This window comes from Sciurus carolinensis, chromosome 2 (assembly GCF_902686445.1).
Source record: "Sciurus carolinensis chromosome 2, mSciCar1.2, whole genome shotgun sequence".
NCBI lineage: Eukaryota > Metazoa > Chordata > Mammalia > Rodentia > Sciuridae > Sciurus > Sciurus carolinensis.
The window spans coordinates 117,649,929-117,675,813 of NC_062214.1; the positions used below are offsets into that span (position 1 = coordinate 117,649,929).

At 38.2% G+C, this 25,885-nt stretch overlaps 1 protein-coding gene and 1 non-coding gene across 4 annotated transcripts in view; one reads left to right on the forward strand and one right to left on the reverse strand.

Moving 5' to 3' along the window:
• Positions 1 to 25,885, reverse strand: part of Fmn1 (formin 1) — a 364,027-nt gene that overhangs the window by 192,095 nt on the left and 146,047 nt on the right. For all 3 annotated transcript variants that reach the window (XM_047540773.1, XM_047540776.1, XM_047540774.1), the window contains 2 exons: positions 16,404 to 17,179; positions 13,285 to 13,435 (listed from right to left, as the gene is read on the reverse strand). In XM_047540773.1, coding sequence (XP_047396729.1) covers positions 13,285 to 13,435; positions 16,404 to 17,179 — 927 coding nt within the window. The remainder of the gene's footprint in view (positions 1 to 13,284; positions 13,436 to 16,403; positions 17,180 to 25,885) is intronic.
• Positions 25,082 to 25,188, forward strand: LOC124978345 (U6 spliceosomal RNA). The gene has a single exon (XR_007107382.1). It is a non-coding gene; the product is annotated as a U6 spliceosomal RNA (small nuclear RNA).

The window sequence follows — 25,885 nt, forward strand, 5'->3', positions numbered from 1 at the left end:
GGCAAGTGTACCTGAAGGACAATGTAAATGTGGGCATATTTTTTCAATGCAAGAAGTATATATAAACCAACTTGAGATGACTTACTACATGTTGGAATGCATCATGAAAGGAAGTTGTGGAATATTGCTATAAATATCGAAAAACATGAATGACCTTGAGATCACCATTTGTAAATAGTTTCAGAAAAGTATACAATGATGTTTTAAGACCACGAGGACCTCAGGAATCAATGACGCTCAGGATTTTCTCTTCAAAACTTTCGAATTAGTTCATAAACTAAGATATTACAATATCCCAGAAAAGGGATGTTAAAATCTTTTCATAACGATAATTTTCTTTTATTCTCATAAAAGCCATGTTAAGAGGTTGCTATTTCCAATTGTGTAGAGAAGAAATCAGTGTGGGAAGGTTAAATCACTTGCTCTGAAGTTTAGAAAAGAGAAAAAATAAAATACAGTACCAAGTGGTAGCACCACCAAATGCTGAAATTTTCGGCTATGGTTCTTAACTTGGTTACTGCTATGTTTGTAGTGGCAGAGCAGTCTAGTGTCACAAATGAGAGTGCCACCTATTTAGGTATGCAATATGAATTTGTCCTAATTCTTTAATTTTTTATAGCTTATATTTAAAATGGAATTGATAAGTCAGAGTTAGTAGCTCTAAATCTACATATTTCCTTGCTGGAATTACATGTAAAGCACAACTTTTCATTCAAATATTTGTTTTTCTTTTGGAAGACTCTGAAGAACACTCTGGATAATCTTAAAATACAGGAAATACTTTGGACTTGCTCAAGTGTGTCGCTGTGACTTGCTGGTCTTGGTAGTAGCTACTCTCATTCAGAAACATCAAGTGGAGCATCCCAGTAAAAGTTGCTACTATCAGAGGTATGGCGAATTACCATTTAACTAACAAGGAAAGGCAGACTATGCTGAGGTTCTTGTACATCCATTAACTCAAAGTTCTTCATTAGTAATGTCCTCTCAGACAAAGAAGGGCAAACCCCTGGAAGACACTTCATCTTTCTAGGCCTCAGTTTCTAAAGTGCCAAATGAGGGAATGGAATTAGATGATGGGGAAAGTTCCTTCCAGTTCTTAGACTACATGATGTCTTGGAGCAGGAACTCTGCCCAGTTTGAGAATACATACATTTCTGCTTACTTTAAACCAAAGCAAGAGGTTGGAAATCTAAACACCATTATAGAGACTGGATCTAGAAAGTATTATCTGAGTTCAACAGACTCTGGACAATTCTTCCCATTCTTTCTGAAATATGAATGTGGAATGTGCAGAGGGATAAAGACCATCTCTATTTAAGGGACGTGCTTGTTTATGTCTCAGTGCTGGCTGATGCTGGATTTTTAAATCTCCAACATACACAGTTATCTCTTCAGGATTCAGTCATCATCATCATCATAATAATAAAAACCTTATTTGGCAAATGTTCTCCTGTTCTTCTTGTACAAGAACCATTCTTGCGATTAAGCTGAAGAAGTTGGCCTCCGCTGCTGAAACTCCTCAGCTGCTCACAAGCTCTTAAAAAAAAAAAAACCCTTTCATTTTCATTTCGAGAGAAAAGAAACAAACATCTGACACTTGAAAGAGACCAAGGGACCTATCCCACAGGCATAGAGGGAAGACTCATAGGAGGCAGGCTTGGAATCTTTTGGCATCGATTCAACTTGTTATTTGCTTTAAAATTTAACACTTCATCTCTAAGGTAGGCCACAAAGCTTGCTGAAAGCAGCAGCATCCTTACCATAAAGCTCCACAGACTCACATTTCTGCCTCTGCTTACAGAAAACCACAAATGCTGCATAGAGTCTAGGGAATAATGAAACCTCACCATCCCAAAAGTTCAAAAGAAGGGAATCTCCCCACTTGGACAAAATCAAAATAAGTACATCAAGTACTAACTGCTTTAATTTAAAATCCACTGTTGAATGAGATATGAAATAAGTGACCAGATGTTTTGATATTTTAAAAACAAACATTCATTCACCAAAATGGAAATATTTCATTTTATGAGGGAATAACATGTTGCCAGGGAGAAACTAAGGGAGTGACAGCAATCTAAGAAGAAATAGCACAAGTAAATTTAGTAAGATATTGTACAACATTCAGAACTTCCAGTTAACCACATAAGTTTTCCCAGAAAGGTAAACTGAGGCTGTTAATAGAATGTAAAAATTTTTCTTTTGCATTTCATGTAGCAACAACGATGGCATTTTAAAAAGTCAGCCTGGCTACAAGGCACAAACATACTACATTTTATACCAATCTACTAGACAGGAATATGTATCATAGTACATCAACTTCTTGTCTGGGACTTAATGCTTTATTAGAAAAATTCAAACTGTTCCATGCAATATGTTCTCATAAAAGATTTGCTCTACTATCCAACAATGGAGATTATTTTCTCATGATAATACAATTCTTGTGAAATTAAGAGATGAAAAATTTCACCATGATTTTCATTCACAATTCAGATCAGTGGAAAAATCTGATACGACCAACAGAAAGCTACAGTTGGGCATTTCCCATTTTTTTCTCTGTAAGTTGCAGTCAATTTCATAATTATAATGTTGCTCAAGTTATGAACTAATGGATGAACCCCACCATATAATTTAAGAAGGAAATGTTGATAAAAGTAGTATCATTCAATATTATGCACATTTTAAAACATTTTCTTAAGTCCTCATAAATTTGAATTTTATAACATCCTGATGGGTTGGGTAGATTAGAATATTGTTAATCATGTTTTACAGAAAAAGGAAAATGTGAAAGGGAAGACAACTAGCCCAAAGTTTAGGTAAAAAAACAAAATCAGGCTATTATGAATGGGATAGTTTTCCTGATTTCTCTTTCAGCTGATTCATCACTGATGTATAGGAACACAACTGATTTATGGGTGTTAATTTTGTGAAAGGCCTTTACAATGAACACTAAAGAAACTGAAGATGACCTCAGAAAATGAAAAGATCTCCTATGTTCTTAGATAGGCAGAACTAATATTGTCAAAATGGTCATACTACCAAAAGCACTATACAGATTTAATGCAATTCTTATTAAAATCCCAATGATGTTCTTCATAGAAATAGAAAAGGTAATCATGAAATTCATTTGGAAAAATGAGAGACCTGGAGTAGTGAAAGCAATCCTTAGCAAGGCAAGTAATGCAGGAGGCATCACAATACCAGACATTAAATTATACTACAGAGTTAACAGTAACAAAAACAGAATGGTATTGGCACAAAAAAAGACACGAAAACCAATGAAACAGAATAGAAGACACAGAGACAAACCCACAAAAATGCAATTATCTCATACTAAAAGGCCCCATAAACATACATTGGAGAAAAGATAAACCTCTTCAACAATGGTGGTAGGAAAACTGGAAAGTCATATGTAGAAGAATGAAATTGAACCCCTACCTATTTCTCACCCTGCACAAAATTTAATTCAAGTGGATCAAAGACCTAGCTATTAGACCAGAGACCTTGCACCTACTAAAAGAAAAAGTAGGACCAAATCTCCAACATGTCAGCTTAGGAACCAATTTCCTCAATAAGATTCCTAAAGCACAAGAAATAAAATCAGGAATAAATAGGAAGGTATCAATTTAAAAAGTTTCTTCACAGCAAAAGAAACAAACAAGAATATGAAGAAAGAGCCTACAGAATGGGAGGAAAATCTTTGCCACCTACATCTCAGACAGAGCATAAATCTCAGGATATACAAAGAACACAAAAACGTAACCCCCCAAAACCAAATAATTCAATCAATAAATGGGAAAAGGGGGGGGCGATCCAAGATGGCGGCCTAGAGGGTTACTGTACCCCCAGTCGCTCCAGAACCCAGGAGTTAAGAAGGGGAGGCATTGAGAGACTCGGACTGAAATAGAGCCACGGGTGAGTCTGCCCACTGGGTAAAGCTCGGCCCGGGTGGCAGGCCCAGATAGAGGTGGCTTATCGGAGCCGGGCAGGGCAGCTAGAGTCTTCCACAGGCAGTCCTGCGCACTCCGGCGGTGGGCCCCACCCACACAGCCAGCTTCTCCAGGTTCCCGGAGCGGGCCCGCTAGTGAGAGCCTTTCTGACCAGAACAAGCTCCAAGTCCTGGAGCCAGCGCAGCACAGTGTACTCTGGCACGCAAGCAGCTTCAGGAACCAGAATAGGGCAGCCAGAGACTTCCCCAAGTAGCCTGGACCCCTGCAGTGGGAGGTGCCTTTCAAGGCTAGCTTCTCAGACCAGACCGCCCAGTGAGAGGTTTTCTACATAGAACCAGCCACAAGCCCCCGAACCAACGGAGAGCTTCGATCCGCAAGCAGCCTCTGGGATCAGGGCAGGGCAGCCAGAGACCTCTTCAGGCGGCTCTGCCCACTCCGGCCGCAGGCTCTCTTCACGGGGCGATCCAAGATGGCGGCCTAGAGGGTGACTGCACCCCCAGTCGCTCCAGAACCCAGGAGTTAAGGGGAGGCATTGAGAGACTCGGACTGAAATAGAGCCACAGGTGAGTCTGCCCACTGGGTAAAGCTTGGCCCAGGTGGCAGGCCCAGATAGAGGTGGCTTATCGGAGCCGGGCAGGGCAGCTAGAGTCTTCCCAAGGTAGCCTTCCACACTCCGGCAATGGGCTCCTCCCACACGGCGAGCTGCACGGTGCAGGCCCACAGTGAGAGCCTTTCTGCACAGAGCCAGCTCCAAACCGTGGAACCAGTAGGGGGCTAGGGGCAGTTTTCTTTGGATGCACTGCATTATCAGATTCCTCCAAGACATCAGGCTACTGAAGGCTGGGAGGTGATACACTGGAAATCTACCGGGACACTATAAGCCAATAGCGGAAAACTGCAATATCTCAGGGTCCCACTGACAGCTGACCAATATGAGAAAACAAGGGAAGAAAATGTCCCAAACAAACCTAGATACTACATCAATAAAACCCAATGACAGCACAGCAGAAGAAATGTTAGAAAGGGAATTCAGAGTGTACATAATTAAAACGATCAGGGAAGCTAATGAGGAGATGAAAGAACAAATGCAGGCATTGAAGGAGGAGATGAAAGAACAAATGCAGGCATTAAATGATCACACCAATCAATAGTTAAAAGACCAAATACGGGAAGCAAGAGATCATTTCAATAAAGAGTTAGAGATACTGAAAAAAAACCAAACTGAAATACTTGAAATGAAGGAAACAATAAACCAAGTTAAAAACTCCATAGAAAGCATAACCAATAGGATAGAACACCTGGAAGACAGAACCTCAGACATTGAAGACAAATTATTTAATCTTGAAAACAAAGTTGGCCAAACAGAAAAGATGGTAGGAAATCATGAACAGAATGTACAAGAATTATGGGATATCATGAAAAGGCCAAATTTAAGAATTATTGGGATTGAGGAAGGCTTAGAGAAACAAACCAAAGGAATGAACAATCTATTCAATGAAATAATAACAGAAAATTTCCCAAATCTGAAGAATGAAATGGAAAACCAAGTACAAGAGGCTTATAGAACTCCAAACATACAAAATTACAACAGACCCACACCAAGGCACATTATTATGAAAATACCTAACATACAAAATAAAGACAGAATTTTAAAGGCCATGAGAGAAAAGAATCAAATTACATTCAGAGGGAAACCAATAAGAATATCAGCAGATTTTTCAATCCAGACCCTAAAAGCTAGAAGGGCCTGGAACAACATATACCAAGCCCTGAAAGAAAACGGATGCCAACCAAGAATCTTATACCCAGCAAAACTTACCTTCAAATTTGACGATGAAATAAGATCCTTCCATGATAAACAAAAGCTAAAGGAATTTACAAAAAGAAAGCCAGCATTACAGAACATTCTCAACAAAATATTCCATGAGGAAGAGATGAAAAACAACGATGCAAATCAGCAACAGGAGGCACTAGCCTAAAGGAATAGCCAAATAAAGGAAAAACCAAATCTTGTCAAAAACAAATATGAGTCAAATGACTGGGAATACAAATCAGATCACAATAATAACCCTGAATGTTAATGGCCTGAATTCATCAATCAAAAGACACAGACTGGCAGATTGGATTAAAAAGAAAAATCCAACAATATGCTGCCTGCAAGAGACTCAACTCATAGAAAGAGACACCCATAGACTAAAGGTGAAAGGATGGGGAAAAACATACCATGCACACGGACACAGCAAAAAAGCTGGAGTATCCATCCTCATCTCAGATAATGTGGACTTCAAGCCAAAACTAGTCAGAAGGGATAAAGAAGGACATTACATGCTGCTTAAGGGAAGCATAAATCAGCAAGACATAACAATCATAAATATCTATGGCCCGAACATTGGCTCATCCACATACGTCAAACAAATCCTTCTCAATTCCAGAAATCAAATAGACCACAACACAATAATACTAGGCGATTTTAACACACCTCTCTCACTACTGGATAGATCGTCCAAACAAAAATTGAATAAAGAAACTATAGATCTCAAGAACACAATCAGCAATTTAGACTTAACGGACATATATAGAATATACCATCCAACAAAGAACGAATACACTTTCTTCTCAGCAGCACATGGACCTTCTCTAAAATAGACCATATTTTATGCCACAAAGCTACTGTTAGCAAATACAAGAAGATAGAGATACTACCTTGTACTCTATCAGATCATAATGGATTGAAATTAGAAATAAATGACAGAATAAAAAACAGAAACTTCTCCAATACCTGGAGATTAATTAAATAATACACTATTATATGATGAATGGATAACAGAAGACATCAGGAGGGAAATAAAAAAATTCTTAGAAGTAAACGAGAACAAAGACACATCATATCAAAATCTCTGGGACACTATGAAAGCAGTACTTAGAGGAAGATTTATTTCATGGGGCACATTCAAAAAAAGAAGTAGAAATCAACAAATAAACGACTTAACACTACAGCTCAAAGCACTAGAAAAAGAAGAGCAGACCAATACCAAAAGTAGTAGAACACAGGAAATAGTTAAAATCAGAGCCGAAATCAACGAAATCGAAACAAAAGAAACAATCGGAAAAATTAACAAAATAAATAGTTGGTTCTTTGAAAAAATAAATAAAATTGATAAACCCTTAGCCACACTAACAAAGAGAAAGAGGGAGAAAACTCAAATTACTAAAATTCGGAATGAACAAGGAAACATCACAACAGACACGAATGAAATACAAAACATAATTAGAAGCTATTTCGAAAATCTATACTCCAACAAAACAGAAAACCTCGAAGACATCAACAAATTTCTAGAGACATATGAACTACCTAAACTGAACGAGGAGGACATACACAACTTAAATAAACCAATTTCAAGCAATGAAATAGAAGAGGTCATCAAAAGCCTACCAACAAAGAAAAGTCCAGGACCAGATGGGTTCTCAGCCGAGTTCTACAAAACCTTTAAAGAAGAGCTCATTCCAATACTCCTCAAACTATTCAATGAAATAGAAGAGGAGGGAACCCTACCAAACTCGTTCTATGAAGCCAATATCACCCTGATACCTAAACCAGACAGAGACACATCGAGGAAAGAAAATTTCAGACCAATATCCTTAATGAACATCGATGCAAAAATTCTCAACAAAATTTTAGCAAATCGCATACAAATATATATTAAAAAGATAGTGCACCACGATCAAGTGGGTTTTATCCCAGGGATGCAAGGTTGGTTCAACATTCGGAAATCAATAAATGTCATTCACCATATCAACAGACTTAAAGTTAAGAATCACATGATTATTTCAATAGATGCAGAAAAAGCATTTGATAAAATACAGCATCCCTTCATGCTCAAAACACTAGAAAAAATTGGGGTAGTGGGAACATTCCTTAACATTATAAAGGCAATCTACGCTAAGCCCATGGCTAATATCATTCTAAATGGTGAAAAACTGAAAGCGTTCCCCCTAAAAACTGGAACAAGGCAGGGATGCCCTCTTTTACCACTTCTATTCAACATCGTCCTTGAGACTCTAGCCAGAGCAATCAGACAAACCAAAGAAATTAAAGGGATACGAATAGGAAAAGAAGAACTGAAACTATCCCTGTTCGCTGATGACATGATTATATATTTAGAGGAACCTGGAAATTCCACCAGAAAACTTTTAGAACTCATAAGTGAATTCAGTAAAGTAGCAGGTTACAAGATCAATGCTCATAAATCCAATGCATTTTTATACATAAGTGATGAATCTTCAGAAAGAGAAAATAGGAAAACTACCCCATTCACAATAGCATCGAAAAAAATAAAATACTTGGGAATCAATCTCACAAAAGAGGTGAAAGACCTCTACAATAAGAACTACAGAACACTAAAGAAAGAAATTAAAGAAAACCTTAGAAGATGGAAAGATCTCCCATGTTCCTGGATAGGCAGAATTAATATTGTCAAAATGGCTATACTACCTAAAGTGCTATACAGATTCAATGCAATTCCAATTAAAATCCCAATGATGTACCTTGCAGAAATAGAGCAAGCAATTATGAAATTCATCTGGAAGAATAAAAAACCTAGAATAGCTAAAGCAATCCTCAGTAGCAAAAGCGAAGCAGGGGGTATTGCAATACCAGATCTTCAACTCTACTACAAAGCAATAGTAACAAAAATGGCATGGTATTGGTACCAAAATAGACAGGTAGATGAATGGTACAGAATAGAGGACATGGACACTAACCCAAATAAATACAATTTTCTCATACTAGACAAAGGGTCCAAAAATATGCAATGGAGAAAAGATAGCCTCTTCAATAAATGGTGCTGGGAAAACTGGAAAACCATATGCAATAGAATGAAATTAAACCCCTATCTCTCACCCTACACAAAACTCAACTCAAAATGGATCAAGGACCTCGGAATCAGACCAGAGACCCTGCATCTTATAGAAGAAAAAGTAGGTCCAAATCTTCAACTTGTTGGCTTAGGATCAGACTTCCTTAACAGGACTCCCATAGCAGAAGAAATAAAAGCAAGAATCAACAACTGGGATAGATTCAAACTAAAAAGCTTTCTCTCAGCAAAGGAAACTATCAGAAATGTGAAGAGAGAGCCTACAGAGTGGGAGAATATCTTTGCCAACCATACCTCAGATAGAGCGCTAATTTCCAGAATCTATAAAGAACTCAAAAAACTCTACATGAAGAATACAAATAATCCAATCAACAAATGGGCTAAGGAAATGAACAGACACTTCACAGAAGAAGATGTACAAGTAATCAACAGATATATGAAAAAATGTTCAACATCCCTAGTAATAAGGGAAATGCAAATCAAAACTACACTAAGATTTCATCTCACCCCAATTAGAATGGCGATTATCAAGAATACAAGCAACAATAGGTGTTGGCGAGGATGTGGTGAAAAAGGAACACTCATACATTGCTGGTGGGGTTGCAAATTAGTGCAGCCACTCTGGAAAGCAGTGTGGAGATTCCTCAGAAAGCTTGGAATGGAAACACCATTTGACCCAGCTATCCCACTCCTTGGCCTATACCCAAAGGACTTAAAATCAGCATACTACAGAGATACAGCCACATCAATGTTCATAGCTGCTCAATTCACCATAGCCAGATTGTGGAACCAACCTAGATGCCCTTCAGTTGATGAGTGGATAAAGAAACTGTGGCATATATATACAATGGAATATTACTCCGCAATGAAGAATGATAAAATTATGGCATTTGTAGGCAAATGGATGAAATTGGAGAATACCATGCTAAGTGAGATAAGCCAATCTCAAAAAACTAATGGATGAATGATCTCGCTGATAAGCGGATGAGGACATATAATGGGGGGTGGGAGGGGTTAGCATTAGGTTTAGGGTTAAGTTTAGAGTTAGGGATAAGAATGAAGGAAAGAAGGACTGTATAGAGGGAAAAGAAGGGTGGGAGGGGTGGGGGGGAAGGAAAAAAAAATAAACATCATTGCCCTATGTAAACGTATGATTACACAAATGGTATGTCTTGACTCTATGTACAAATAGAGAAACAACATGTATCCCATTTGTATACAATAAAAAAATAAATAAATAAATGGCAAAAGGAACTGAATAAATGTGGACAGCAGATGAACCCCAGTCATTGGTTGATACTGAGGTGTAGGGAAAAGCCAAGCCTGGGAAGTGTTCCTTGCCAAAAGGTAGAGATGTGAACAGCCTTGATACTCAGCTCTGACATTAATAGTTATCAGACATCCCAGTACAATGAGTTTTCTGATAGCCACAGAATGTTCCTAATGTTGTAATAGCAGGATAGCCACAAAATGTTTCTAGCTCCATAACTTTTTCATGCACAAAGAAGCCTCTTGGTAACTTACAAGGCTTGAACAGTTTACAAAGCTTCTGTAGTTTTTTCTGATGATGAGATCCTATATAATAAACATGCTGAACTATTTCTGGGTCACTGTTCCTCCATCAGATGACAGTGTTCCACCTGGTCTCAGTTTTTCTTAAAAATATCTCTGTTTTTCTTTTTTTTTCTTTTTTTTTAATTATTATTGTATACAAATGGGATACATGTTGTTTCTCTATTTGTACATGGAGTCAAGGCATACCATTTGTGTAATCATACATTTACATAGGGCAATGATATTTGATTATTATTTTTTTCTCCCCCCCACTAATCTCCTATTGCCCTTACTTGAGATCCTTTGTTGTTGAGGTGTGGGTTGCAGCAAACAAGCACTTCGACAAAGAAGAAATATGAATGGTCAACAAATATATGAAAAACTATTCAACTTCTCTAGCAATTAGAGAAATGCAAATTAAAACTACACTGAGATTCCATCTCATTCCAGTCAGAATAGCAATTATCAAGAATACAAATAACAATAAATGTTGGTGAAGATGTGGGGGGAAAAGTTTCATTCATACATTGCTTGTGGGAATGCAAATTGGTGCAACCACTCTGGAAAGCAGTATGGAGATTCCTCAAAAAACCTGTAGTGGAATCACCATTTGACCCAATTATCCCACTTCTTAGTTTCTACCCAAAGGACTTAAAAGCAGCAAACTACAGTGACACAGTCACATCAATATTTATAGCAGCTCCTCACAATAGCCAAGCTATGGAACCAACCTAAGTGCCCTTCAACAGATGAATGGATAAAGAAAATGTGGTATATATACACAAAGGACTGTTACTCAGCCATAAAAAGGAATGAAATTATGACATTTACTGAAAAATAGGTGGAACTAGAGACCACATCGTGCTAAGTGAAATAAGCCAATCCCAAAACACCACAGGTCAAATGTTTTCTTTGATATGTGGATGCTAACCCACCACAAGAGAGGGAAGAATAGAAGTCCATTGGATTAGACAAAGAGGAATGAAGGGAAGGGAGGGGGATGGGAATAGGAAAGATAGTGGAATGAATCACACATAACTTTCCTATGTTCATATATAAATACACCACAGTGAATCTCCACATCACGTACTAACACAAGAATGGGATCCTAATTAGAATGATATTTACTCCATGTATGTATTGTATGACAAAATATACTCTACTGTCATGTATACCCAAAAAGAACAACAATTTAAAAAAAGAAAATCAATGTCAGAACCAAATATTCTATTGTCTTCTTAACATCATCTCTGCTATTATCAAAACACCAACATAGAGAAATAGCAATGGCAAAAATGTCATTAGCTATCATAGATTGAAGACTAATTATGTGCCAGGAACTATGCTGAACCCAACACACACATTGCTTCATTTAATCATCACTTAGAATAGCATTATAAGTGGATGGTTGGGTTAGCTTTTGTCACTGTAACAAAATACTTAAGGCAATTAACTTATTGAGGAAAAGGTTTGCTTTGGCTCATGGTTCTGGAGGTTCCATTACAAGATCAGGTGGCCTCACTGCTTCAGGCCCACCGAGGGCAGCACATTAGGATGGCAGAACAAATTACTCACTTCATGATCGAGAGAGAGGAAGGGATCCGAGATCCACAATGTCCTTCAGGGGCATACTCCCAGTGGCCTAAAGACCTCTTTCTACACCCAATCTCCTAAAGGTCTCACCAACTTCTAGTAACAGGAACTTGGGAGCCAAGTCTTCGATACATGGACTTTTGGAGGGGACATTTATCCAAACCACAGCAGACTTCATCTTGTGCTATGCCTCAGGGACTAAGGTGCACAGAGTTGAAGGGCCTAGTGCTTCTGATTTAGACCACATCACCCGCCTCAGGTCTGCCTGATTGCTGGTGATGGTAAACTCATTCTCTTGCAGATGATTGGTGGCTCTCCGTTCTTCTGTTTGCTCAGAAGTCACCTTCTCAATTCTAAATTACTCTATTTAGAATTGCAGGCCCCATCCCCACCTTGCAAAGCTGGCACTCCTTACCCTGCTCCACCTCTCCAGGATGGGATTTATAAGATTGGCTTTTAATGTTGATGGTTAATAGGAGCTCTACAGGGAAGGATCATCAGGGTTTTTTTCATCAAAATATTCCAACCACTTAGATAACACTGTTCATCTGAACTTTCTGTAATGATGCAAGTGTCTAATTTCTGCACTCTCCCACATGGTAGTCACAAGTCACAAGGACAAACTAGAACATGGATAGTTAAAGTGAAGAACCAAATATTTGTTTTACTTATTACTTAAATAGCTACACAGTTGTACTGTACAGTGCAGACCTAGAACAAACCTGGCACCATAAGACCCCAATAAAAATTCATTAAGTGAATAAATATAAATGAACCCTGTTTTTCTTTTTTCTTTCCTTATTTATTTTTCTATACCAGGGATTGAACTTGGGGGCATTTAACATTAACACTGAGCCACATCCTCAGGCCTTTTACAAAAATTTTATTTGGAGACAAGTTCTCATTGAGTTGCTTAGAGCCTCACTAAGTTGCTGGGGCTGGTTTTGAACTTGGCAATCCTCCTGCCTCAGTCTCCTGAGCTGCTGGGATTATAGACCTGTGCCACTGTGCCTGCCTAAACCCTGTTTTTCTCATAGCCTACAAGCTACTTTCACTTACAGCTACTTAACTATTAAATTTTTTTCCCAATTAATGACTGAAAGAATTCAGGTTAAATTTTGAAAATTCAGAAGATACAACCAAAATAGCAAGCACAGATTTCCTGAATTATTGGCTCCTTTTTGCCATTTATGTCTCAAAACCTTCCAAAATATCTTCTGAAAACAGAGTGAAAGTAAAGCAGCAACACATAGCAGATTCCCACAGATGGCAAAAATGTATATGTAATTAAAACCATTACTATAATCGCTCAGTACCTTTTTGACCTTGTTTTTTTTCTCATAGGTCTCTGACAGAGGTTTTTTCTTCTGTTGAGTTGTGTCTTTGGAGAATAAATACTCAAATTCACTAGTGTCCCGAATATCAGGTTCTTCTAAGGAGTCCCATAAGGTCGGTGTAGCATTTTGGCTTGAAAGAGAAAATAGCAAATTAACCTTAAGAATAAGAGTAGAAGAGACTATAATACAATCATATCTCTTCCGAATTCAATTTTATTTCATTTTTAAAAAGTTCTAATAAAGCTTAGAGAAAATCTTTTTATGTTCTACCTTTTAAAGTCAAAATACACCATAAAACATTTAAACACACACACACTCTTCCAAAAAAGTACAGTCATTAGATAGTCAGAAAGCTCTAGGAAAACCTCCTGGGATTAGAAGCCCTGGGCCTGAGGTTGTGGCCCCTGAGTCTGAGACATTGCTCTCACATGATAGAAAAAGTGGGCATCACATAAGAGTTGAAGAGACAACCAATTGAGAGACATAGACATTCTTAAAGGGCCTGAAAACAGAGTAGTAAGGTAAAGATCTGCCTTAACTGAACTTTTTCTATGGGTTTTAAACATTGTTTTCAGGATTAATTAAACTCAGTTCAAGGTTGTTAGTATGTGTGTAGTCTGTGCCCATGTAAAACTATTTGATTAACAATATCCCACTCCCAAACAACAAAACCCTAAAATTCCTCCATGGCACCAGCCTTTGTAGAACATAACAAGGACCTGCTCACACAGGATGACCAGCCATAATGGCCAATGTTTTCTGACCACTGAACATACAATTCCAGCTGAAAAGGGAGGGAAGAGTGGATGTGGGTGGGGAAGACCAAACTTACTAGAAAGTTGGAAAAGAAATTAGGTGAGGATTTGTTTTTCTTTAACTAAATGTGCCTTTCTATTCTAGAAATCAGAAAACAGACATCAAAGAAGGAAAAATGGCAAAAAAAAAAAAAAATTAGTTCATGATAGTGGTGAAAAGAAATCTTGGTGGGTGAGATGCATTCACATTTTGTTCCTGGTTTGCCAGAAGATCAAGACCAAAATTTATTATGTATCCATTATACAAAGTGCTCACTCCTCTGGCTGCACAAAATATTAAAATACCATCTCACCTCCCAAGTGATTTTCATTTAACTCATCAACAAATACTATTCAGACTCTTCAAACCATTTTCACTGAAAAAAATGTTGTTGTGCTCATAGGTACAAAATATTTTGAGGGACTCAAGATGAAAGGGACTGAAAGTGTGGTGCCTGCAGGAAGTGGCCATTCTAGGGCCTTAATATCATGGAGGGGCAGCCCTCACAGCCCAGCACTCAAGCTCAAGGCTGACACATTCACCAAGTACCAGCTCTCTTGATTTCCCATTCATCTCCTTATCATTTGGCTCAAAAGTAAAGCTCTAGATGTACAGTAAAACTAGTAAAAACTTGAATATTCAAAGTATACAATTGTATTCTTTCTCAAAATAGCAAACTACAGGACTGAGGGTGTAGCTCCATGATAGAGCATTTGCCTAGCATGCACAAGGTCCTGCTGGGTTCAATGTCCAGTACAAATAAATAAATAAATGGCAAATGATAAAAGGAAGAAAATATGCAATGATTATTCCCAGTCTGCCTTTATCCCACCTTGAGTAGTGGGCACAGGGCCCATATCCTCCAGTGAAACTGTTATATGGCTGCTATGGTCTGTGATATTGCTTGTTCATGAAGTCTCTCAGGGAATGAAGTCAGGCTAGTGAGACACAGGTGTGGAACAGCTCTGTGTGCTGCCAAACACACTACTCCAGGGCCAACAGGTGGGATTCATCACCCTGGAATGACTGCACACTAATTTGAGAACACTAATAAAGAAACACAACTCAAAATAAATATTCTGGGAACTTATTTCTCAGGACATACCTGAGTCTCAGATGTGAAAGGGGAATACTAGCACGTTAGTTAATGATAGGAGCTATTTCAAGATGATCTCATTTTTTTAGGCATTCATTTGGGAAATTATAAAGTATTAGCATTAAAAAAATAACAAGGTAATCTACAGATAAACTCTTGCCCCCCTTTTTTTTGGTGAGAGGAAAAGGGAAAATATGAAGTATATCATCAGCTTAGTTCAAAATGCACATGGTTTTAAGGCATTCTCCAATTCTCCTTCTGCAATTTCTGGTTGTTTTGTAAGTGAATTGCATGTTATTTTGATTAGTGTCCTGCTCTCCCTAAGCAAAATGTTGTATCAACTTAAAAATTCACTACCACATCTTGATTTAGGGAATAAGTTTAGAAACGTGTTCTCTATTAATGTTCTTTGCAAACAAACTTCAAAACTAAAAACATGGTCAAGAAATAACTCAACATCTCTCCTAACAGGCTCAGAAATTAGACAGAAGGAACAAGACTGAGTTTTGTCTGCAAGGAAGTTTCTGAGCCACCATATTGTGTCATCTTTCAGGCCAAACTTAACCACCATACAAATGAAAAGGCATCATCTATGTTAGTTATACATGCACTGTCACTTTCTCTGAAGGGCAACAAGGAATAAAAATGCAAGGATGTGAACAGCTAGACAAACGAGTTCAAGCAGAGAGAGTTTATGTTTTAGAACTTCCTTCGGATCTGAAGAATTAATAACTCAGCCACATCTCATTCTTTTAACAAAAACTGAAAAATACACATAGGTATTAAATATCCAAAACATACGGTCGATGATATCATCTAAAAACAAGAAAATATATCATAAAAGATACCCTAAAAGTTCTCAGTGAACTTATAGTATAGATTCAGGATCAATTTCTTTATGATTACTCATTACTTACAGGTATACTGGAGAAGACCCTGGCTTAGGCCTGGATTCTTCTCAAATCTACAAAATGAGACTTTTATCTTAGAGACAAATCAGCACTGAACACATGGTTTCTCCCCATATCAATTTGTAGAATATACAGAGAGGACCTGGTGCAGATGGATCGTCTCCCTAGACATCCCAACCTTGTGTATCTAAGGAATTCCTATATCACATTTGAGAATGGTTGGTGTAAGAATAAAGCATCAAGTGGGAAAAATCCTTAGAATTCACAAGATGAGAATGAACCAGGGGAGAGCTTACCTCTTATCACTTATTTGTATTCTAGTCCAGTACAAAGGCTTCATAGGACAACTGGGCTCAATGGCTGGTTTCCGAGGACATTGGCTGGAAGAAGAGCTGAGTCCAAAGAAGAGTCCAGGAGGAGGTGGGGGTACAAGTCCGGGGGGTGTTGGAGCAGGAGGAGGTCCCCCACTGCTTGGGAGAGCTGGGGCATTAGGCAGTGGTGGAGCGGGAGGAGGTAGGGGAGGTCCAGCACTTGGAGGTAGTGGAGGTGGTGGAGGGGGTGGAGGAGGAGGTGGTGGTGGCCCAACACTCATAGGTGGTGGCGGAGGTGCTGGTGGCAGAGGTCCAAGTCCAGGCGGGAGGGGTGGAGGGGGAGGGATGGTAGGGGGTAGAGGTGGTGGAGGAGGTGGGGGTGATATTTTCTGCTGATTTGATGAGATGCTTTCTCCAGTCTGAAGTGGTACATGAATATCTTTGTTGTCATTTGGGGGAGAAAGCTGACTTAAAGAGGAGATATTCAGCTTTTTGGGTACTATTTGGTTACTTCTGGTTGTCTTGCTTTCACCTTCGCAGGGTTTGAGGAAGGTCTCTCTGTCTGTCTGGATGCACACATTTCTGTAGGTCTTTGGAGGGCAGTCGTCATCTGTGGAGATGCATACATCTCTCATCTCTTCACTTCCTCCTTGCCATCTGTGTTCTAACTCGTGTTTGAGATTTTCAATGGTTTCTTCTAGTCTCGCTGTTATCACTGCATGCTCACCCCGGATATGAAATGCCTGAAGTTCAAACTGGGCCTGTAGGAAAAAATCAGTGGGAAAGTAAAGTATTTGTAAAAAAAAAAAAAAAAAAAAGTATCCAAAGTAAAAATGAACTCAATACCATCAGTGTGCCACTGTAAAAGAGCCCACATAAATGCAGGAAATACAGGAACATTCTTTTGAGAATCCAAAAGGGTGTAAATTTCACTTTATGAATTTTCCAGGGACCTACACAGTTGGGACTTGAAGGGTAATTTCATCCAATCTGAGCTCATGGGAGATAATTACCATGGATTAAGGTTTAGAGTAAATCTGTTACTTAAGAACTTTCACCCGGTTTTAATATCAAATGCAAAACAAAATTTTTAATAAAGGTTTGAATATACCTTTCATAACTTTTGGGTTGGGTTTGGAAGAAAGAGAACTGTAAGAAAAAAAAGATGGTTTAGAGATCCTTCTGCTGGAGTTGCTGTTCTCACACTTTTCTTAGAAGGCCTCCTTTATCAGATTTCCAAGACAGTACAGCAGATATGGAGGGCATTAAAACAGTAATGATACATACTTTTTAAAAAGTCCCTATGTCACTACTGTCCAAGATCAGTATTTATGTCTGTTTCATAGTATTTCAATATAAATACATAGAAAAGGAGGAAACTAAAGTTTGCCATTTTGAATTTTCTACACATTAGCATTTTAAACAGTATTTTATGGTTTTTACATAATTATTTTTCATACTTATTTCTTCAGCTATTTTAATACATTGAGTGTGTGGTTTTGCACTATTAGCACAGAGCTGGTGTGGCTCTAAGGATGGAATAAAATTGAGTGTTTCAAAATCCAGTGAAGTGGTAATTAAATATTTTTGGTGAATTTGCATAACTTTTGCCTCCCCCATCAGGTTATTAACTCCACAAGATGAGATCAGTGTCTTTACTTCAGTATTTCAGCAGCCAGCACAGCAAGAGCATGGCACCTACGAGGTACAAGGATAAGCCCAATGTCACATTCAAGGTCACTGTCTCAAGATCCTTCCTTATGGCTAGCAGAGTCTGTCTTCACCATAATTTTAGCCCACAAATACCTAGAATGCAAAAGTATATATACATGCAGAACCCTTTTACAGTGGAAAAGAAATATTTCTAATGGCCCAGAGGGACAAGGTAAAGTCACAGGAAGTCTTTCTACTTTGATTAATGTCACTTTCAATTATTTGTCACTAGGCTTGACTTTTCCCTAATATTCATTTTCACAAACCAACCCTAAATAGCTATGGTCAGGAGAACTTAAAGATTTTTCTAAAGCTGATCTTCTTAGCTGATCTTCGTGGACTTGGTAGCCCTGAGCCAACTAAGAAGGACTTGGAGAGTTCTAGGCACTGTCTATTTTGGAGCCTCGGTTTGAATTCACACCTGGTTCCTATCTTGGCTGAACCCATTTGTCAGCTCTATGATGTTAGGCAGAGAACACTATGTTCACCAGTCTGAGTTTCCTCACAAGCAAAGTGAGGATAATAGTGAGCCATTTCCAGGACTTTTGTAAAGATAAAATGAGGCATTTGTATAAAACAGTAGACACTGTGTCAGGAACACAATAAGTTCTGATTAAGTATTTCTATTACTGTCAATAATAATATTAGAGTGAGAGACTAATAAATTCCCATTATTCTTATAAATTTTCAAATAATGTTACCCTAGTTGAGTGATAGTCCTGGAAGTAGGAAAAGCTTAAGGCATCAAGATGAACAATGTACCACAAATACAAATGTTTTTCCAAGTTTTCAAGAGTTCTACTACCAACTGCCTGAAAATCAATTTTAAGCTTTATCCAACTAGGTGGTCAAGACCATCTTTGTTACAGTGATGCACCATCACCATCTCCATCCTCATCTCCCCAAATTCCTAATTTCCATCCCAAATTATTTGCCAGCATTTAATTTAATTCTCATGACTAGTTCAGGTCTGTCACCATAGACTAACTCTTGATTGGGGTCCCCTACTGAACCTTCTTCCAAGAAGGCTAACAGTGAAATAATCCTGATGGATCAATCATTTGACTCAATCTTCAGCTTCTTAATATGTAAAACAATTGCAAAAAACATATTCCATGGATAAATTTTCTTTTTATAAGACATCTGACCCTGTGTCTACAGCAAAGGACTTGGACACCACTTCTCAACCAAACATGTTTTAAATCTGCTGATTCATATTCCAATGTCCTTTTGGTAGTTCTGATTTAATACAGGTGTTTAACATTGTGGGCAGAACACAAATTTGGCAGGTTACTTAGCTTCTCAAATTCTGTTACAATTTCCTTGTAAGTAAAGCAGGGATGATAATAATAGGATCCACTTCACAGAGCAGCTATAAGAGGCAGAAAAATTTCCATATATAAAACAACGGATAGAAAAGCATTTAAAACATAGTACTGTGTGCAGTACTTATCATTGTCTTTTTCAATGCCTGACAGATCAAAGGCCCACAGCCACATGAACTTGCTAGGGATGCAGCACACTTCTCAGTATCTTGTATCTTACTCTGCTCCATATTCTAAAGCAAAGATAGGGATATCCACATTCTTCTTTCACCCCCTGTAGCTGTCCTGCCCCTTATTATCCCACCCGTTTCTTCACAGCAGAGCTTTTTGAAAATGGTATTCGATCCTTGCGTTACATTTTCTCACACTTTCTTTTTTCAACCAACTGCAATTAACTTCCATCCTACTGTCCCATTAACGCCATGGTTTGATTGTCACATTCAGTCAGCATTTTTCAGCAGCTTTGCCCTCTCCTCTTGGCACTGTTGCTTATGCCTTGAAATTCCCTTTGCTCCCCTGGACTTCTGACTCCCCCTCTACTCCTCCCATCTGTCCCTTTACCTTCCCCTTCTCTGGTGTCTGCATTTGCCCTATGAACTCCTCTTCCTCCATTCATCCTTTGAATGCTGATCTCCAGGCATCTTCCTTGCCATTTGTTTTCCCTCACAGTCTCTAGGTGTTTTTATGTCCTCACATGGTAAATGAAATTCATTTACTATACTCTGGTGACTTCTAAATTCATACCTTAAGACCAGAATTCCAACTACCCTTTCAATTAATCAGTCACCACAGACTCAACATGTCTGAAATTGAATTCACTGTTGGTGAATCTCAAATTTGTTCCCCCTGTGAAATTCCTGTGGCCGTTAGTGGCATCATCACCCCCCAGTCACCACATATAGAGGCCAGGGTACCATGCTGGTTTCACTCTCATGAACTGTTTTTCAATAAGTTTCAGAGATTTCTCTGATTCATTCCTTTGTTTCCATCTCCACAACCTCAACCTTTCACTAGGTCTTCTTTACCAGAGCAGTGGCAAAAGCCACCCAAGGAATTTTTCTAACCTTAGTTTAGCCAACCCTGGTTCCAGGAACATTTTTCAAAAAATGCATACTTTTTTTCTTAAAATCCCTTCAACAATTAGACATTGTTTACACAATGATAATGAAACATTTTAGCACAGACAGCTTTTCTCACCCATTTTCTACCTACTTTCTCCAATTTGGGCTCTTACCCCTAACCCAGAGAAGATCTGGATTCCAGTCTTACATAATTTCCTGCCTCTCCCAACACCATGCTCTTCATGCCTCTGGGGTTTTGCAAATACTATCCTCTCTCAGAACCCTTCTTTGACTACAAACACCCAAGAAAAGGGACAAACTGCCAACCATAGAGTCCATGAAAGGGTTCCTCACAAACTTACATCCATGGATATGGAGAACAGGATCAGGAAAACAGTGCCTTTCCATGGACTCCACACCAATATGTTGAGATTATAGTAAGGGGCCCTATTGATTGCTAACATTTAAAAGTCCCAATGCCAGACAACAGCAACAACTTACCTTTGTCTTTCCCTGTTTCATGATCCCTTTTGATTATTCCAGTTGTGGTGCATTCAAGAGCTCAGCATGACACAGTAATTTGAAGTGATTAAAGTAATAAGACCCTCATTCATTCCATATCTATCCATATCCTACCAATTATTTCTAATTGTGCCTAGCTATATGACAAATGAAGCATCTCAGGTCCAGGCACACCATGAAATAAGCTTCATGGAAAGCTAGTTTTTAACCCTATTTGTCACTCCACTTCCTGTTAATTTTAACTTCTCTGCACATACAAACTATGGGCTTTTTCCTCTTCTTTCTCTAGATTCACTTCTAGAAACACTAGTAATGATGTGGTAATTCAAAAATGGAGCAGACCTTTCTTTGAAAATCATATACTTCCAGACAATATTTGTCCAGCATTCTAGTAATCTTTATGAACTGTCCTTGGCCTTATTTCTCTATTTCTTTATCCATCCTAGCCCTGGCCTTGACAGACAAAATTTAAAATAAAGCTAGACCAAGGGAACAAAAAGACTGCTTTACTTGCAGATGGAACATATGCTTGTAAGCAGCCAAGAAGCAATTAAAAATCCTTTATTCATTTTTAGACAAGTATTCTTTAGGACATATGAAGCCCCACGAGTTTCCCTCTTGCAGACTCTCCCTGCTAAAAGTCCATTGCACTGACCCCAATACATCATTTGAAAGGAGACAGCTCTGACATCTTTCCTGTCTTCTCCAAGTTTTATCTACTTTCCTCTACTTGTAACTTGTTCCCTCCTATTACTCTCACTTTTAGTCACATTCTTTTTCCATCTACAACAGTCTGTTGAACTATAGCCCACCTCCTAAGCAAGATTCAAACTCATTCTTTGAGAAGGTAATCCCAATTAAATTATTCTGTTCTCTTTCATTTGTCCTATGTCTGTTGGTCTAATGGAAGACCTCTCAGCCCAACTTCCCAGTAGAATCACCTGGAAAGTTTGGTAGAAGAGACTGGCGATCAGACCCATTCCTAGAGATCCTCGCTTTATCAGTCCAAGATGGTGCCTCACACTGATATCCTTAAAGCTCTTCAGGAGATTTCAATAAGAGCCAGAGTTGAAACCAACAGTAACTTTATTCTGTTCTAAAACAGCAGCTCAGATAGTATGACATCATAGTATCGTTGGGTTCTTTTTGGCAATGGCTTTTACTTGCATTATTTCAGAATCTCCACGGGAACATGTGTTATTTGAAAAAGCCCCTTCCTAATTCTGATATGTTCCAATTTGGGGGAGGTATCCCTTCATCCCCCATGTTGAGAATAATTATTCTACACAGCAGACAAAGCTAAATTCTTTACATAATACCCCTGCCTACTTTTCTAAACACTTCCCTATTCCTTCCCTGTTGCCCCTCTACAGGCTCATAAGTATGCTCATCTCCCACATTTTCATGCTTCGGCACATGCTGTTTCCTTGACTTAGGACATCTTTTCTCTCCATTTTCACTTAGTGGAAGCCAAAAAGAAATATCCAATAAAGATCAGTTGAACCTTTTTTTTAATTATTCGTAACAAGTTTTCCTTTGTCTTTGTTGCCAAAAACTTTCTAGGTTCATACTTCATGACAGTCATTTATATGTTTATCTTCTTTGCAAATCTAAAAGCTCCAGGCAGTGGGGGACCACACCTTATTCATGTTTAGACTTTCAAAACATGACATACTCTTTGGCTAGTTAGTGACCCACAAATGCTTACTGAATTGAATTGACGATTTCTTCAGTCACAAATATGAAGACTTCCTTGATCCTCTGGATTACCCACACAGTGACACTTGAAGCTCCAAAATAAAATAAGAAGAGAGATGAGGTTCCCTTGCATCTTTGATATTCCCATGCACGGCATAAATGATAAGGCCTCATGGAGATCACTTTCAGACTAATACAAACTGTTTAGAGAAGTCACACTGAAAACTACTGATCTGTTTTTGCCCACTTTTTCCATTTTTGGCCATTCAAATGAAACATGCAAGTTTTGTATTTAAATAAAGGTACTTCTAAACGTTGATGTAAATCATGCTTAGTTTTAATAATTCAGAATATTTGATAGATAAGTGTTCTCCCCACAGCAAGTGCAGAGGATATTCCTATACATATAATAAACTGTCCAGTTGAACTGAACCACATCTGTGATTCTAATCTGATTAGGAAATGGGCTCTGGGTAACTCCCCCAGTCTCCTCTGGGGCTGGCTCTCCTTCACCTACCAAATCCTCATTAATTTTTAATATCCTCCACCTTACCACTGCTTAGAGATAGCATCGAAGGAACACAGGGTACTGAAACCCAAGCAACAGAGGGAGACTTTTGCTTGTCTGGTTTCCACAAGCATGTCTGTCAAAAAGAAGATGGAAAAGTGCCTACTGATGAAAGACACCATGTTGGTGCCAAGCACTGCAGAAAAAACATCCATTGGCATTTCGTTGTTATGAACATTGTCTCCCAGGGGTACTGCCAGGGCCAGTAAAAAAAAAAAAAAAAAAAAAGAAAGAAAAGAAAATCAGGTTATCTGCTGCACAACTTGAGTAAGCCAATCTTTTCCAGGTACTGTTCCAAATTATACATCCTTGGATTGGGGAAAGCTAGACAACTCCTGGGGACTGTGCAGAAACACAGTAAAGCTTCACCACTTCAGGAAAGTGTAGAGTGAGCAGAGGGAAGGGAAGGTAAGAAAAATGGGGCTGGAGAACACAAAGCGCCTCAGAGGGCTGGGGTTCGGTTCTTACAGAGTGCTTAGATAAGGCAAAGATCTTTGTCTTTGGATGTGTGGGCAACTGTGTGGGTCCTTTCTGGGTTTTTATTTTTGATGGCTGCATGAGAACTTCAGTAACCTCTTATTTAATTATTTTATATTTGCCACTGCAGAAACAAAAGTCTCTAGTAGTGAAAGGAATGGCATTGGGTTTGATGAGAAACTCATAAATTAACAATAACTGGTTTTAATTAACTGTTATCAATAATTTTTTCTTATCAGAAATAAAAGCACATCAAGTTACAAGCAAAAGGGCATCTCAGGGACACTCAGAAACATGAGGCACATCTGATATACCACTGTAATTAGAACTTACTACAAAGGATAAAGAAATAGAGAAACAAGGAAGGAAAAGACAGTTGATATGATAAAATAGCACTAATGTTGCCTTGGGAGTAAAATCCAGTGTGTGAAATTCTACAGTACAAAGTGACGTTACATCTGTCAAAATGTGTAAAAATGGGTTACTCATCTGCTATGCTGATGCTCAGTGAAGATGATGCAACCATCACGGAATGAGGATGGAGAACACTTTGCCAGGTTCTTTCATTTAGTCCTTGCAACTCAGTGAGGCAGTCCTTGTGGTGGTATGGGGGACCATGTAAATTCTCACAGCAGGAATATGGGTACAAAGAATGCATATCTGGCTTGAGATTCAAATTCATGTTCTTTCCACTATGTCATTTTGAACTGATAACAAATGACTCCTTAACTTGATTTGATAGTGGATACATTGACCATGGTAACTCATAATAATTAATGACTAACAATACATACCACCATTATATATAAATCCTTGTAATGCATTTGCATTATATCAGAACATATAATTTTGGCACTCCTCCGAGAATTGTTGATCCTTTTCCAGATGAAGAAAGAGGAGCACAAAGAAATTAAGTAAATTGCTAAGAAGACATAGCCTTTAAATCTAGTGTTCACCTGACCGTTTATTCTTAGTGATTAATAATATTTTCCAGTCAATATTTTTTCCTAATATTTTCAATATTAGGAAGTCAGGATACCAACACAAAAATAGAGATTTTTTTTCTTTAAAATATTTATCCTCCATCCTTCTGAAAAATAACTGGAGTCATTAAGTAAATAATAGATATGAAATTGTTTGGTTTCCATGTATATAGTGAGAAAAGCACTGGCTGAGGGAAAAAAGACCTAACACCTTCTCCTGGCTATCTCAGTCACTGGCTACTTGCTACTGGCCAACTTTTAAATTTTCTCTATTGTCCTTTATTGTCTGAAATTACAGGTTTAAGACTCGACCACTGCACTCACTTCGGTAGCACATATACCCCAATTGGAAGGATACAGAGAAGATCAGCATGGCCCCTGTGCAAGGATGACATGCAAATTCATGAAGTGTTCCATATTTTACAAAAACAAAAAGGACTTAGCCACTAAACTTTCCATTAGTTCTAAAAATTAGTAATTTCCACACTCAAGACTTCATCAAATTTCATTCTCTCACAACTTCCTTCCAGTTCTATTCATAAAGTTTCATAAAAGCTTAAAGCACAGCATTATTTAACTCATATAAAGAGTCCCAACTCTCATTATCAATGCAAATGTTCACATGAGGTCAGACAGAATCATTAAGGTACCTGAGAACACATCAATGGTTAAGTACACAACTTGGATGAAATTGACATTGTTTTTTTGTTGTTGTTTAGTTGCAGATGGATGTAATACCTTTATTTTATTCATTTTTTTTATATACAGTGCTGAGAATCTAACCCAGGGCCTCACATCCCAGCCCATGAACATTGATTTTGAAAGGCAATTTTACAAGTATTCGGAATGAGCAAATATAACTATGAATAGTCACCTCAGGAAATAGTAGGAAAGTAAAACAGGAACAAATGTTGGAAATCTGCAGTTAGGTTCTTACTTGGGACACAATACAAAACAATATTGCAGTCAGAGTGCATTTTGTGAAATAAAAGAAAGAAATCATTACTCATGGGGAATTTCTATATCATTTTATTTCTAAGTTATTACTATCACCAAATGTAAGTCACAGAATGGATATACACACTGGGGTAATCCATGGAAATGATTTTCAGACTTCATT